Raw genomic sequence first — 12,214 nt, 5'->3', positions numbered from 1 at the left:
AGAAGCATCAATCATCAGTTTTTCATTGTGGCACTTTAGTTGTTCATTGGTTGCTTTCTCATATGTGCCTTGACCACGGGCCTCAGCAGACCGAGTAACCCCTTGCTCGAGCCAGCGACCTTGGGTCCAAGCTGGTGAGCTTTTTACTCAAACCAGATGAGCCCGCACTCACACTGGCGACCTCGGGGTCTCGAACCTGGGTCGTCCGCATCCCAGTCCGATGCTCTATCCACTGCACCACCGCCTGGTCAAGCTCAAGTCTGTTTCTGACATTTGAGCCATCCTGATGGGTCCGCAGCAGTGTCTCTCTCTGCAGGATTGATGTGCGCTTTCCTGATGGTTGATGGTGCTGACATCTTTACACACACTTCGGTGCTACCTGCTGATACTCTGTGGTGACGTGCCCAAAGCTTTCCCCCATTTTTTGAAATTGGGTTCTCTACTGAGTGAGCTGCAAGTTCTTTGCCAATACAAATCCTCCGTTGGGTTTCTGCAAATGTCTTCTCGCAGCCTGTGGCTTGCTTTTCCATTCTCTGAAAAGTCCTTCAGAGCTAACGTCTTGTTTTTTGTGAAGCCTCACTTACTGATATAATTCCTGCTTTCTGTGTCCTGTTTGAGAAGTGTTTGCCAGACCCGAGGTCACGAAGATTTTCTTTCCCTATATTTTCTTCTAAAGGATCAATAGCTTTAACTCTTAAGTTCTTAAGTCCTCTCTTTGGCTCCCTACCACCAAATCCTGGAAGCCCGTTTTTGGCATTTTCCAGAAATTCCTGCTCGCCAAGTTATCCTGGTCTAGCTCTCCCTTCTTCCCCCTCCTGAAAGCCTCTCCCTTCTTCCTTTCCCCTTAGCCAGACTTTTTACCCCACATTTTATGGTAAAAACAACAAAAAGCACCGAAGGCAACATTGATCTCATCTTCACGTCTACCCTTAGGCCAGTGGCCCGCCCACGCCTACACAGAGATCCACTAATACAGACGGCACTGACCTCTTGTGGCTATTGAAGCATAAACTAGAATTCCGTTCCCCATCCCACCCCCTGCGCCTTGATGCTGAGCAGCCAGCCACCTGCAGCCACCTGGTCCTTGTCCGGACCCCAGGGCTTTCCAACATTGCCTGTAGGTTAGTAACAGCTCCCATCTCTTTTTTTTTTTTTTTTTCCCGAAGCTGGAAACGGGGAGACAGACAGACTCCCACATGCACCCAACCGGGATCCACCTGGCATGCCCACCAGGGGGCGATGCTCTGTCCATCTGGGGCGTTACTCTGTTGCATTCAGAGCCATCCTAGTGCCTGAGGCAGAGGCCACGGAGCCATCCTCAGCGCCCGGGCCAACTTTGCTCCAATGGAGCCTCGGCTGCAGGAGGGGAAGAGAAAGAGGACAGGGGGAGGGGTGGAGAAGCAGATGGGCGCCTCTCCTGTGTGCCCTGGCCGGGAATTGAACCTGGGACTCCTGCACGCCAGGCCGACGCTCTACCACTGAGCCAACCAGTTAGGGCCACTCCCATCTTTCTTAAGACCTTGTTCAGGCACTGCCGCCAGGTTTGATCCTCACAATCACAGAGGGAGACTGTCTCACATTAGAAATAAGATTAAACTTCTGTGAGGACAAATAACTTGCCTAAAGTAACCCTTTAATGCAGGGCATTGCTCCTGACTGCCAATGTAGACGACGATGCCGTGTGCCTCTCACAGAACACGTTCAAGTCCAGCGCCGTGTGCCTCGCGATTCAACTTCCTGTCCTTTTCCTCCTTCCCAGGGTCTTACGGGAAACCCAATTCCTACCTTGCTGTCCACGTGCGGGTCCTTTGTACTGTATCAAATGTGACGTGTGAACAGGAAGTGTCGGAGCCCCTCTCTACCCTGCATCTCTTCACCGGGCTGCCTGCCACCTGCCCCCACCCCATCGCTGTCACAGCACTTGAAGCTCCCAAGGACAGTCTGGTCACACCAGCCAGCCAAGCTTTGATTTGGCTCGGGGACTACCTCTCACACTCCTTCCCAAACGCCTCAGGAACAGTGTGTGGTCACGGGGGTCTGTGATCCCCGTAACCAGCTTGAGGTACAACCGGGTTCAGAACTCAAGACTCAGCTACTTCAGTCTAGAGGGACAAGCTCATTTTCTCTTCATTTCCTCCAAAACAGCAGAGGAATAGAAAGAAAATACTATAAAACCACAGAAATAGACAAATGTTACTCCTCCGACCTCGTTCTTCCAAGAAGCACACGGTACTCAACAGGAACTAAAGTTTATTTACCGGGTACACAGCTTGTGTCTGACACCTGAGGAAATGCTATTTACAGTAACACCGTAGATTAAAAATACATAGTATTTGTATTTTAATACAATACAGAGGGTCCCAGGACTCAAACAAGGAAGTGTGATCTCAAGGCTGCATTCCACGGTCGTCTGCTCTGCTACCAAGGACAGAGAGGAGGTCAACTCTGCCGGCACACGTCCCGAGTCGCGTGAGCCTCACAGACACGGCTCTGCAGAGGAAGGTGCCGTGTCCTCAGCACACGCTCCACCTTCCGGGGCTTCCTCCTCGGAATCCTCGCCCGTGTCCTCCTCCAAGTCGAACTCCCGACTGTCCGGTGACTCCAGGTTATCCAGGACGTCTCCTCTCAGTCTCTTCAAGAATAAACCAGTAACAACTCATCGTGAAAATGTTCAAACCCAAGCCCCTCACTGGCATGCTGCTCTAACTGACCCTGGTGCTGTAATGAGGTTCTCATAATGTCTCTCAGTTAAACTCACACTCAGTGTCCTGTCAGCCCCCCCATGTTAGGTCACATTTCAGCAAAGCCCCATGACCTGAGAATTCAACAACTGGCTCATTTTTTTAAGACACTGACGTGCTTTCAGATGAAATCGGTACTGCTCCAACCACCCACAGCGAGGACGCTTCCTCGTTTTCCTGGAAACCACACTCCCGTGTCAGGGAAGGCAGCTGTTACAGTATCTGCAAATGAACACCTCCAGCAGGAAAGTCTGTCAGAGCCCAAGACGCAAGCTGTTCAGTACAAGAAAAAGGTTCTATCTGAAAATCTTTCATCCCACCAGCAAGATTTTTTACATACATGAGTAAAATTAAGACTTATTTTTTAGGCTAGGACTGGTAAAGTCAGTCACAAGGCTAATTCTCACAAACAAAGCAGCTACCTCTAAATTTTAAAGAAAGTAGTGTGTTATTTTATAAATAACAGTAATGTCATGTGGGCATTAAAGTTAAATAAAAATGTGTCAACTATGAAATATCCTTCTGCATAATTTTTCAGGGATAAGTTAATTCTCTTTTATATTCCCTACAGGAAAACAATGTTCTTCTGCTTCTTAATAATAAATAAGAACACCTAACAGTCACTGGGTCTTGCTCTGTGTGCAGGCACTTCTTCCAGCGTTCACCTACGATAACTCATTCTTCTCGTAACAAACCTACGAAGGAGGTCCTGTCACTCCCACTTTACAGATGAGGAAAATGAAGCCCAACAGGATGAATTACCTGCTTGACTCAAGAAACGCCATGGTGCCCGGTGGGGGCTGGACTCAAGGTCGGAGTCTGCATCCAGAGTCTGCGTCCAGAGCCCAAGCCCGAGCGGCACTGGCCACGCGCACTGCCTCCCTCGCACAGAAGGGATGGCCAGGCTCCGGGTGTGGAACACCTACCTGCAGGAGCTCCGCCATGTACTGTACGTGTCCTGCGACCTCTGCCAATTCCTCGTTCTCCTTTCTCAGGCGGGCTATTTCTCGGTCCTTGTGTTCGATTTCTTTATGAAGCTAAGGACATAAATAAAGTTCGGTATTCGACAGTCCCAGGCGACACGCTGGGCGCCACGTCCCTAACACAGCCGCGGCCCTTGGCTCTCGCACAGTAGGCTTCTTTCCCTACAACAGTCCCGGGAACAGTCGCCTGTCTAATGAAACTCTCCTTAGGCCAGCACTGAAGCTGGAATCTACTGCTCTGTCGAGATACACTGAGCAGCAAGTGGAATACTGAAATGTAAAAGAACGCCCCAGTTCTGTTTGGCACCTACCTTCTCGTTCTCCGTGAGTGTCTCATAGAGAGCCCTCCTCCGTCTTTCCGCCACGTCTTTCCAATACTGAGAGGACGGGTTTTCTAGAAACATCAACGTTTCACATGCAACTCTGAAAGCCACTGCTGTTACATGATGTGAAAACCCAGTAACTTTTTTCTACTTAAACCTTACTCTGTACCACCCATTTTACTTAGTAACACCCATTTTTATAAAACTAACGTTGGAAAACCAAGTCAATTTCCTATTTTATTTTTCCCCAACATTTTAAGGATTTCACTATATCCCTCTGAGGGTCTGCGTTAGGAGTTCTGTGTTCAAGGTACACCGATCAACTTTCTTCATCCATGTGGTTCCACGAGCAATGTCATAGCCAAGCTCTTCGTTTCTGTATGTGACTTCAGTGCTCTTTGCCACCAGTCCTACCCAGATCAGGTATGGGTGAGTGTCACAAACCCTGGGTTTACTCTGCATTATTAGGGAGCGTCTTTACTTCCGTGCAGACAACCTTTCCTAGTGTGGCCTCACGAAACCCTGCTGCCTGCCTCTCCTCTTCCTCACTGTCCTCCGGGCAGCTCAGAATGTGGCCAAGTGACACCGTGACCTTGAGTAAGTCAGTTAACTTCGCTAAGCCTCCACTTTTCCCCCAGTAACAGCAATGGCCTGTAATGCTTTAATCCAGCACAGCTTCCTCATCTGGTGTGACTGCCACGCCCCTGAACACGAGTGTTCACGACAGGTGTGCCCACTCCAGTCCCCGCACGTCAGCCGTGTCCCTGCTACAGTCAACGTCCTATCTGCACATTCAAGTCTCGAGACACCCTTTCTCTGAAAAGACTCCTTGTAAGTCATGGCAAGCCAATCTCCAAGAAGCCATGTTAATTACTATCCCTTCCTTTAATAGTCCATCCAAATTTGAATCATATAAAACAATGAGACGTGTCCAAATACAGTGCTTGTACGTTTACAAGCACAAGAAATATTAACAAAATATTACAGCAGACTAATAGTGTCCCCAGATTAAGAGACTGTGGGCAGAATTCTAAGGTAAAAGTAATATATCTATATATCCTTTTTCATACCTGTAACCATGAGATCAAATGCTTCTTGGGTAATTCCTCTGAGATCCTTATTTTCACTATCTTCTGGGACCATAACTCCTCCAGAGCTGGACGTCTTAGATGGTAACTGGTCATGCCAAGGTTTCGTTTTGGACAGGCCTTTAACCAACTACAATGGAATCACATACAGCAATCTACTTATTCTGGTCTAATGAACAAGAGAGCTGAGTGGTCCTGGGAACTAATCTGTGTTCAGAAGAAGGAAGAACTGCCGGAGTAAGACACGCATCGTTCAGACTCCAGAGAAAAGAGGAAAAAGATGGGGGAACAGGAAGGAGCCACTGGTTGAAGTCAGAACTCAAGAATAGCAGAAGAAAAAACTTGAAGTCAATGTAGAGGCAAAATATAAACATGTAGAGTTTTTTTTTTAATTTACTGTGTTGATATGGTTTCAAGTGTCCCACTAAGTATAACACACCATCCACCCTTCACTGTGCCCCCCCACCCCACGCAAAGTCTCTTTCTGTCCTCGTTTCTCACCCTTCTCCCCCCACTTCCTCCCACCCTTTCCCTCTGGCTCCTGCTACTCTGTATATATGCTCTGTATAGACTCCCACCCTCTCCCTCTGGCTCCTGCTACTCTGTATATATGTTCTGTATAGACTCCCGCCCTCTCCTGCTACTCTGTATATATGCTCTGTATAGACTCCCGCCCTCTCCCTCTGGCTCCTGCTACTCTGTATATATGCTCTGTATAGACTCCCGCCCTCTCCCTCTGGCTCCTGCTACTCTGTATATATGCTCTGTATAGACTCCCGCCCTCTCCCTCTGGCTCCTGCTACTCTGTATATATGCTCTGTATAGACTCCCACCCTCTCCCTCTGGCTCCTGCTACTCTGTATATATGTTCTGTATAGACTCCCGCCCTCTCCTGCTACTCTGTATATATGCTCTGTATAGACTCCCGCCCTCTCCCTCTGGCTCCTGCTACTCTGTATATATGCTCTGTACAGACTCCCGCCCTCTCCCTCTGGCTCCTGCTACTCTGTATATATGCTCTGTACAGACTCCCACCCTCTCCCTCTGGCTCCTGCTACTTTGTATATATGCTCTGTATAGACTCCCCACCCTTTCACTCTGGCTACTGCTACTCTGTATATATGTTCTGTATAGACAAGTTTAGGCTAATTAAAAGAATATGCAATCGTGCCCTACCAGTGGTGGTGCAGTGGATTGAGTGTCAGCCCGGGACACTGAGGGCCCCGATTCGAAACCCAGAGCTTGCCAGCTTGAGCGCGAAATCATTGATATGATCCCAAGGACACTGGCTGGAGCCCAATGTCACTGGCTGGGCTGGAACCCCCTGATCAAGGCAGGTATGAGAAGCTATCAACAAACCACTAAAATGAAGCAAGTCAAACCTTCTCATCTCTCTCCTCCCCCCTCCTCTATCTCTTAAAAAATAAAAATACACACATATACAATCACTGCTTAATAAATTTAAGTAATAAAAACAGCTCATTCGATTCCCGGCCAGGGCACACAGGAGAAGCGCCCATTTGCTTCTCCACCCCTCCGCCGCGCTTTCCCTCTCTGTCTCTCTCTTCCCCTCCCGCAGCCAAGGCTCCATTGGAGCAAAGATGGCCCGGGCGCTGGGGATGGCTCTGTGGCCTCTGCCCCAGGCGCTAGAGTGGCTCTGGTCGCAACATGGCGACGCCCAGGATGGGCAGAGCATCGCCCCCTGGTGGGCAGAGCGTCGCCCCTGGTGGGCGTGCCGGGTGGATCCCGGTCGGGCGCATGCGGGAGTCTGTCTGACTGTCTCTCCCTGTTTCTAGCTTCAGAAAAATGAAAAAAAAATAATAATAAAATAAAAAAATAAAAAAAAAAAAACAGCTCAAAAATAAATAAATAAATAAAAATAGCTCAGTGGTTTTGTCATTTATGTATTAAAAATGAAGCACTCATCTCTATGCCTTTTTGATATCTTTGGATCTTTAAAAAAAAAAGACAAAAAAAAACACATAATTTAAGATTCTACCAAAATGTATAGGTATATTTTAGAAATTTTATTTGTAGCAACTGTTTTGGATTAGACTTGGGTATAAGGCTTAACTGAAATTCTTTTTATTGTTTAAATAATTCAGTTCCCCGGAAAGGCAGTGGTTTCTACCTTTCATCCACGAGTTCGTTATTTACATACAGAAGTAAATGAAGGAGTCTATCATTTTAGTCTCAAAATGTCTTCCTGCAGGTGAATGCATAACGCAGCACAGCATCTCAGTTCTGCCTATATCACACCAGCATTCTAGTCATACCGATTTTGAATGTCCTCAATTGAATAATTACAACAAAAACCACTCCTAGGGGAAATACGCAATTGTTATTCTTAAATCATTTCCAGATTTCAGTGACTTAGGCATTCCTAACCAAGGAAACCTCGCCAGTGTTTTCCCTGCTGAGGTAGTGCCGGGTCTGGCCCATCGCGCCCAGGGAGACTTACCTCACTTTCTCTTCCCACAAGAGGTCCAGCTGCGGACGGCTGGATCACCTTCAGAGTTCTTCTCAGGACAGGACTATTCTAAAAGTCAACACACGTCATCAGCTGCATTGTACGACTCAGCCCCACTCCACGTACTTCAGAAAAAGCACACTGGCACTGGGCGAGCAAAAGTGGGTTTACAGTTGTGAAAACACAGGACAGAACTTACTCTTGCAGTATTATTTCTTGTATATGTTATTTTCCATAGAAGCTGCAAACCTACTTATGCTCACCCCTGTGTTTGGTCTGCTATATGATTTATAATGCTACATATGAACCAGACCTTGGTTTAAACATCTAGTAAACCGATTTCCCTAAAATTATAGTACAGTTTGAAGAGATTCCATGAATGAATCATGTCACCCAAACTTGACACATTTATGATAGAAACCCATGAAATAGGTAAATTGGAGGGGGAAAAAAACCCATTAATTATTCACACTGCAAAATATCAATACTTCTTCCCCTAATCAAGAGGATTTTTCTGACTCCATTTGAATCATGACTATCCCCTAACACATTTTCATGAGTTCACCCAAGGAATATAATTAAAGGACACCTGACATAGAACCAATCCAGTACACATGTGACAGGACCCCCCTATCCTGACGGTAGAGGCGATTTTGCTTCATGTCCATTTCTTAGGAGACAGCTAAAATGTCAGTGCCTGAGCATACAAAATACTGTGAAAGGCCCACGCTATTGCTTGGGAAAAAAATAGAGCCTTCCTTATAATACATAAATACCTTCCTGCATATTTCCTGATCTGAAAGCTCTCTCTAGTATTGCAAAAAAGTCATTAGTTACATTGCCACCACGGGACAGCAAACAATGGTGGCCTGTCAAACAAGGTCAGCAGGAAGCCGACACCGGAGCAGCGTGAGAAAGTTGCCAACTGCACTCGGTACTTCCCAGGACGAGAGCTCGCCTTCCCACGGTCAGGTTTCTCCTGCTGGTTATTACCTCACTATTTAATCGAAGAGCAAGTGCCAGCTACACGAGAACAAAGACCACACCATTTCAGATATAATTTAGATTCGTCCACAGTCTCCAGACAAAAGAAACAAATACAACTTGGGAGCCTTAGTCATAGGAGGTATTAAGTTATTTAAGTGCTTGCTACCACCAATGGCCAAAGAAGCCAGTTATATTACTGCCACAAAAACAAAAGACAATTTCTAAGACTCAACTTTTATAATGTAAACATTATAGTATCTATCCCCCCAAATGTACTATTACTATTATCATTTTCTTTATAAAGATTATGCACTGGAATAGACTCATGACAGCCAAGAAGGTTCTTATATATTATGGGCCTTAAATTTTTTAGAAAACAATTTGAGATTCTGTGAACCTCTTTAAAAAAATGAGATGCACACAAGAGTACAGTTACATAGAATTTTGCATATAATTAGCAAGGAACCCATGAGTAGGATGCAAGCAATACTAATCAAAAATGACCTTGTTTATAAAAAATCCTAAGAAATGTACTGAAAACTATTAAAACTAATAAACAAGTTCAGCAAGGTTGTAGGATTCTAGGTCAAGAGACAAAAACCAACTATTTCTATACCGAAAAAATTAGCACACTGAAAACTCAAGGAACCAATTCCATCTACAACAGCATTAAAAATAAAATACTTGGGGAAACAATTAACAAAAGGTGTGTAAAACTCAGTGCTCTAAAAACAATGCATTGTTGCAAGAAACTAAGCACTTAAATAAATGCGAAGACTGCCCAGCAAGTGGGTCAGAAACTCCAACATTCGACCACAACTAATCCTTTGCTTGTTCTCTACTATTACTTCTCCTCTGGCCAAAAATTCAGTACTTTTAAGATTTACAGAAATGAAAGCCAGGTTAAATTTGGCGAAATTTTGTCAAAAACACTTCTAATAAGCTCTTGCTTTCCAGGCAGATGACAGTGATCTCATCACATACCTTCACATGCTCTGGGGTCCCTTCTGGTTTCTGCTTCATACTGGGATTCATGGTCCACCTGGACAAGCAGAGGAGCGGTCGCTCAAAAGCGGAATGTGGTTTGCACCTGAAGGCGGAGCCTGGATGTTTAATGATCTTTTCCTCAGCCCTGTCAAAGCCTCAAGTGCCGAATCAGTGACTCTTGAAAGCTGTATTTTACATAAACACACACACACACACTATCACTGTGTTTGGAAAAAATCTTGTTGCCAAAGGAAAAAGTTGTCGGTTCTGACATACATTTAAACAAATGTACAAAACATGCTAGTGCCCTGGATGAAAAGACGGGGCTCTCACAGACCTGAGACATGTCACCAGGAAAGGCTAATAAACAGAGATGCCTGGGTGTGCCCAAGTCGGTCTAGAGGACAGCACCCCCATGTCGCCCTCTCAAACGCAGACAAGCTATATGATAAGCTCGGCTCTGGTAACCAGCAATAATATCCGATCAAATGAGACTGTGCATTTATAGTTCTAAGAAATGTTTCATCACCACCAGGAGCGGAGACTGTGACCCAAGCAAGGCCAGGGAGAAGCAGATCAAGGGATATGTAACGAGGTTAATCGCACCACGGGGACCAGATTCATTCAAACCCCACTTGGACCCCCCCAGGCTCCGTTTAAGATCTCCCAGATCTGTGACCGCGCCCCTCCTGCGTGCGGTGGCTTCTCAAACTTAAGACTAGGAACCATCGCAAATAACACATTCAGTGTGCCCCGGGGGACAGAGACACAGACACCTATTTTAGGAGATGCACCCTATTTTCCATGCTATTTCGTGTGAAACACTCGCTGCTTCGGGACCCACTGGATTGAGCCAGGGCGATGATTTTGCAAACGGTGGGTCGCCGCCCCGGGGGACCCCGCACCGTCTTCGGTGGGTCACCAACACCGTTTAGAAAAAAAAAAGTCACTGATCAGAATGGAACTGAAAAGACGAGAAAACGTGGGAGATGTGAAACGTGCTTTTCCTTCGTGTCCCGTTCGAGAGGCGGAGAGCCATCCACCATGGTTAAGCCCAGCCCGGCAGTCGTTTGTCGCACGCCCGTCTGCAGCCCCCCGGTTCTCTCTCCGGTTCTTTTTAAATAGATTTATGACGTCAGCACAGGCCGGGGTCCACAGGAAGTACTGGCGCGCAGGGGACCCGGTGTCACCAGTACCAGCGCCAGTACTTGTTTAACGGGGGACCAGGACTCCGCGAGCTGCTCCCAGAGCCCAGTGTGCGCCCCTCCGGCCCCCGGTCACCGGCCGTCACGGATCCGCAGCGTGGACTTCCCGCCTCCCTGCCGGCCGCACGCCCTCCCGACCGCGGCCAGCAGGGGGCGCTGCACGGGGCTCGCCAACGGCGCGCGCGCGCTAGCCAATAGGAAGCGCGGACAGGCAGCGCGCCAAAATCGTCCCAGCCAACCGGGCGGCCCCGCGCCTCGCCGCCCCGCCCCGTCCCCTCCCGCCACCTTTCCAAACCCACTTACCGCGGAGGGCCAGTTCCCGCGGCCGGGAGCGCGGAGCGGCTGGTGTCGGGCAGCCCCCGCGTACACCTCTTGCCGCCGTCCCCGCTCGAAAGAGTGACGCGCTTGGTCCCGGCGGCGCCCCCCTCCGCCCAGCTGCCGCCGCCGCTGCAAAAGTTCTGCGGCTCCGCTCGCCCGCCCCTGCCACGTGACCCAGCGAAGGGGCGGGGCCTCCCGAATCCGGCCAATCGCCGGCCGCCTCGGTCACGCCCCCTTCTTGCGCCTGCGCAGTAGTCGCGGCGCGTGTCTGAGTGACGCGGGCATGAGACGTCCCTGACCTCCGACCCTGCTCACGGCCCGGTTCCCGCAGAGCGGGAAGCAGCGCTGCCCCCCGGCCGCGGACACCGGGAGCAGGACGTATGGCATGTGCGCTGCCCGAGTCCTCGCGTGTCGGTGCAGCGCTGGTTCCGCGGGCTCCCGACCGCGGGTCTTCGGGCTCGTCTGCATTTGCTCCCCGGGCTGCTCTGACAGCTCCCCGCGCACGAGGCTCCGGCTCCAGCTCCGTCTGCGTCTGCGGGAAACGGAGCACAGGACATCTAAACATGCACGGATTGGAAACCGTCGGAAGGAGCCTGGGTGTCAGGAGGGAGGTGACTGGTGACAAGGACGAGCACTGCGCCGCTCGCCTCTGAAACCCCCGCCCGCCCGCAGAGTGACCCCGACGGCCGGGCTCTTCCCGTGCAAAGGGGTCCCTGGAAACAGCCGACACGGATTAGCGGGTACGCACAAGTCCGTCCATCAAGACTTACTGCGTTCAGGTCGTCGGCACTGGGGCACGTGGAAAGCGAAGTCCGTGCTGACGGGATGTCTTTCCAGAACTAAACGGCTGGGAAAGAACCTTGTCTTCCGGTGGAAACTGGGGAGCAATGCCCGAGGTTCCTAGTAGGGTCTGGTGGTGACCGTCGTGGAAAAACCCGCGGAGCTAGGACAGAATTGGTGGTTTTCCAGACGTGCCATGAAACCCACTTTAGCCAAAATGTTATTACCTACACTATCTTAGCCAAAAGGCCGAGAAAGCCAGAGCCGGATGCCATCTGTACTTGCTCATAGTATCGATTAGCTTGGAATGTGGGGACTTGACTTTGGGCATG

General features: G+C 48.9%; 1 protein-coding gene across 3 annotated transcripts; it reads right to left on the bottom strand.

The window, feature by feature from the left end:
* Positions 1-2,234: 2,234 nt before the first annotated feature.
* GMNN (geminin DNA replication inhibitor) lies at positions 2,235-11,323 on the bottom strand. 3 transcript variants are annotated; one of them, XM_066353113.1, is made up of 7 exons: positions 11,088-11,323; positions 9,577-9,682; positions 7,597-7,674; positions 5,118-5,265; positions 4,036-4,118; positions 3,668-3,778; positions 2,235-2,632 (listed from the first exon to the last, which is right to left on the bottom strand). In XM_066353113.1, exons 2-7 carry the CDS (start codon positions 9,625-9,627, stop codon positions 2,477-2,479), a joined length of 627 nt encoding a protein of 208 aa, XP_066209210.1. In that variant the 5' UTR covers positions 9,628-9,682; positions 11,088-11,323; the 3' UTR covers positions 2,235-2,476. The 3 variants fall into 3 exon arrangements, with proteins under 3 accessions (XP_066209210.1, XP_066209208.1, XP_066209209.1); XM_066353111.1 differs by having other exon boundaries at positions 9,577-9,764; positions 11,088-11,322; XM_066353112.1 differs by having other exon boundaries at positions 9,577-9,634; positions 11,088-11,322.
* Between the last annotated feature and the right edge of the window lie 891 nt (positions 11,324-12,214).

The sequence above is a fragment of the Saccopteryx leptura genome, chromosome 11, assembly GCF_036850995.1.
Source record: "Saccopteryx leptura isolate mSacLep1 chromosome 11, mSacLep1_pri_phased_curated, whole genome shotgun sequence".
Classification (NCBI taxonomy): Eukaryota; Metazoa; Chordata; class Mammalia; order Chiroptera; family Emballonuridae; genus Saccopteryx; species Saccopteryx leptura.
This window is presented reverse-complemented; position numbering and strand designations above follow the sequence as displayed.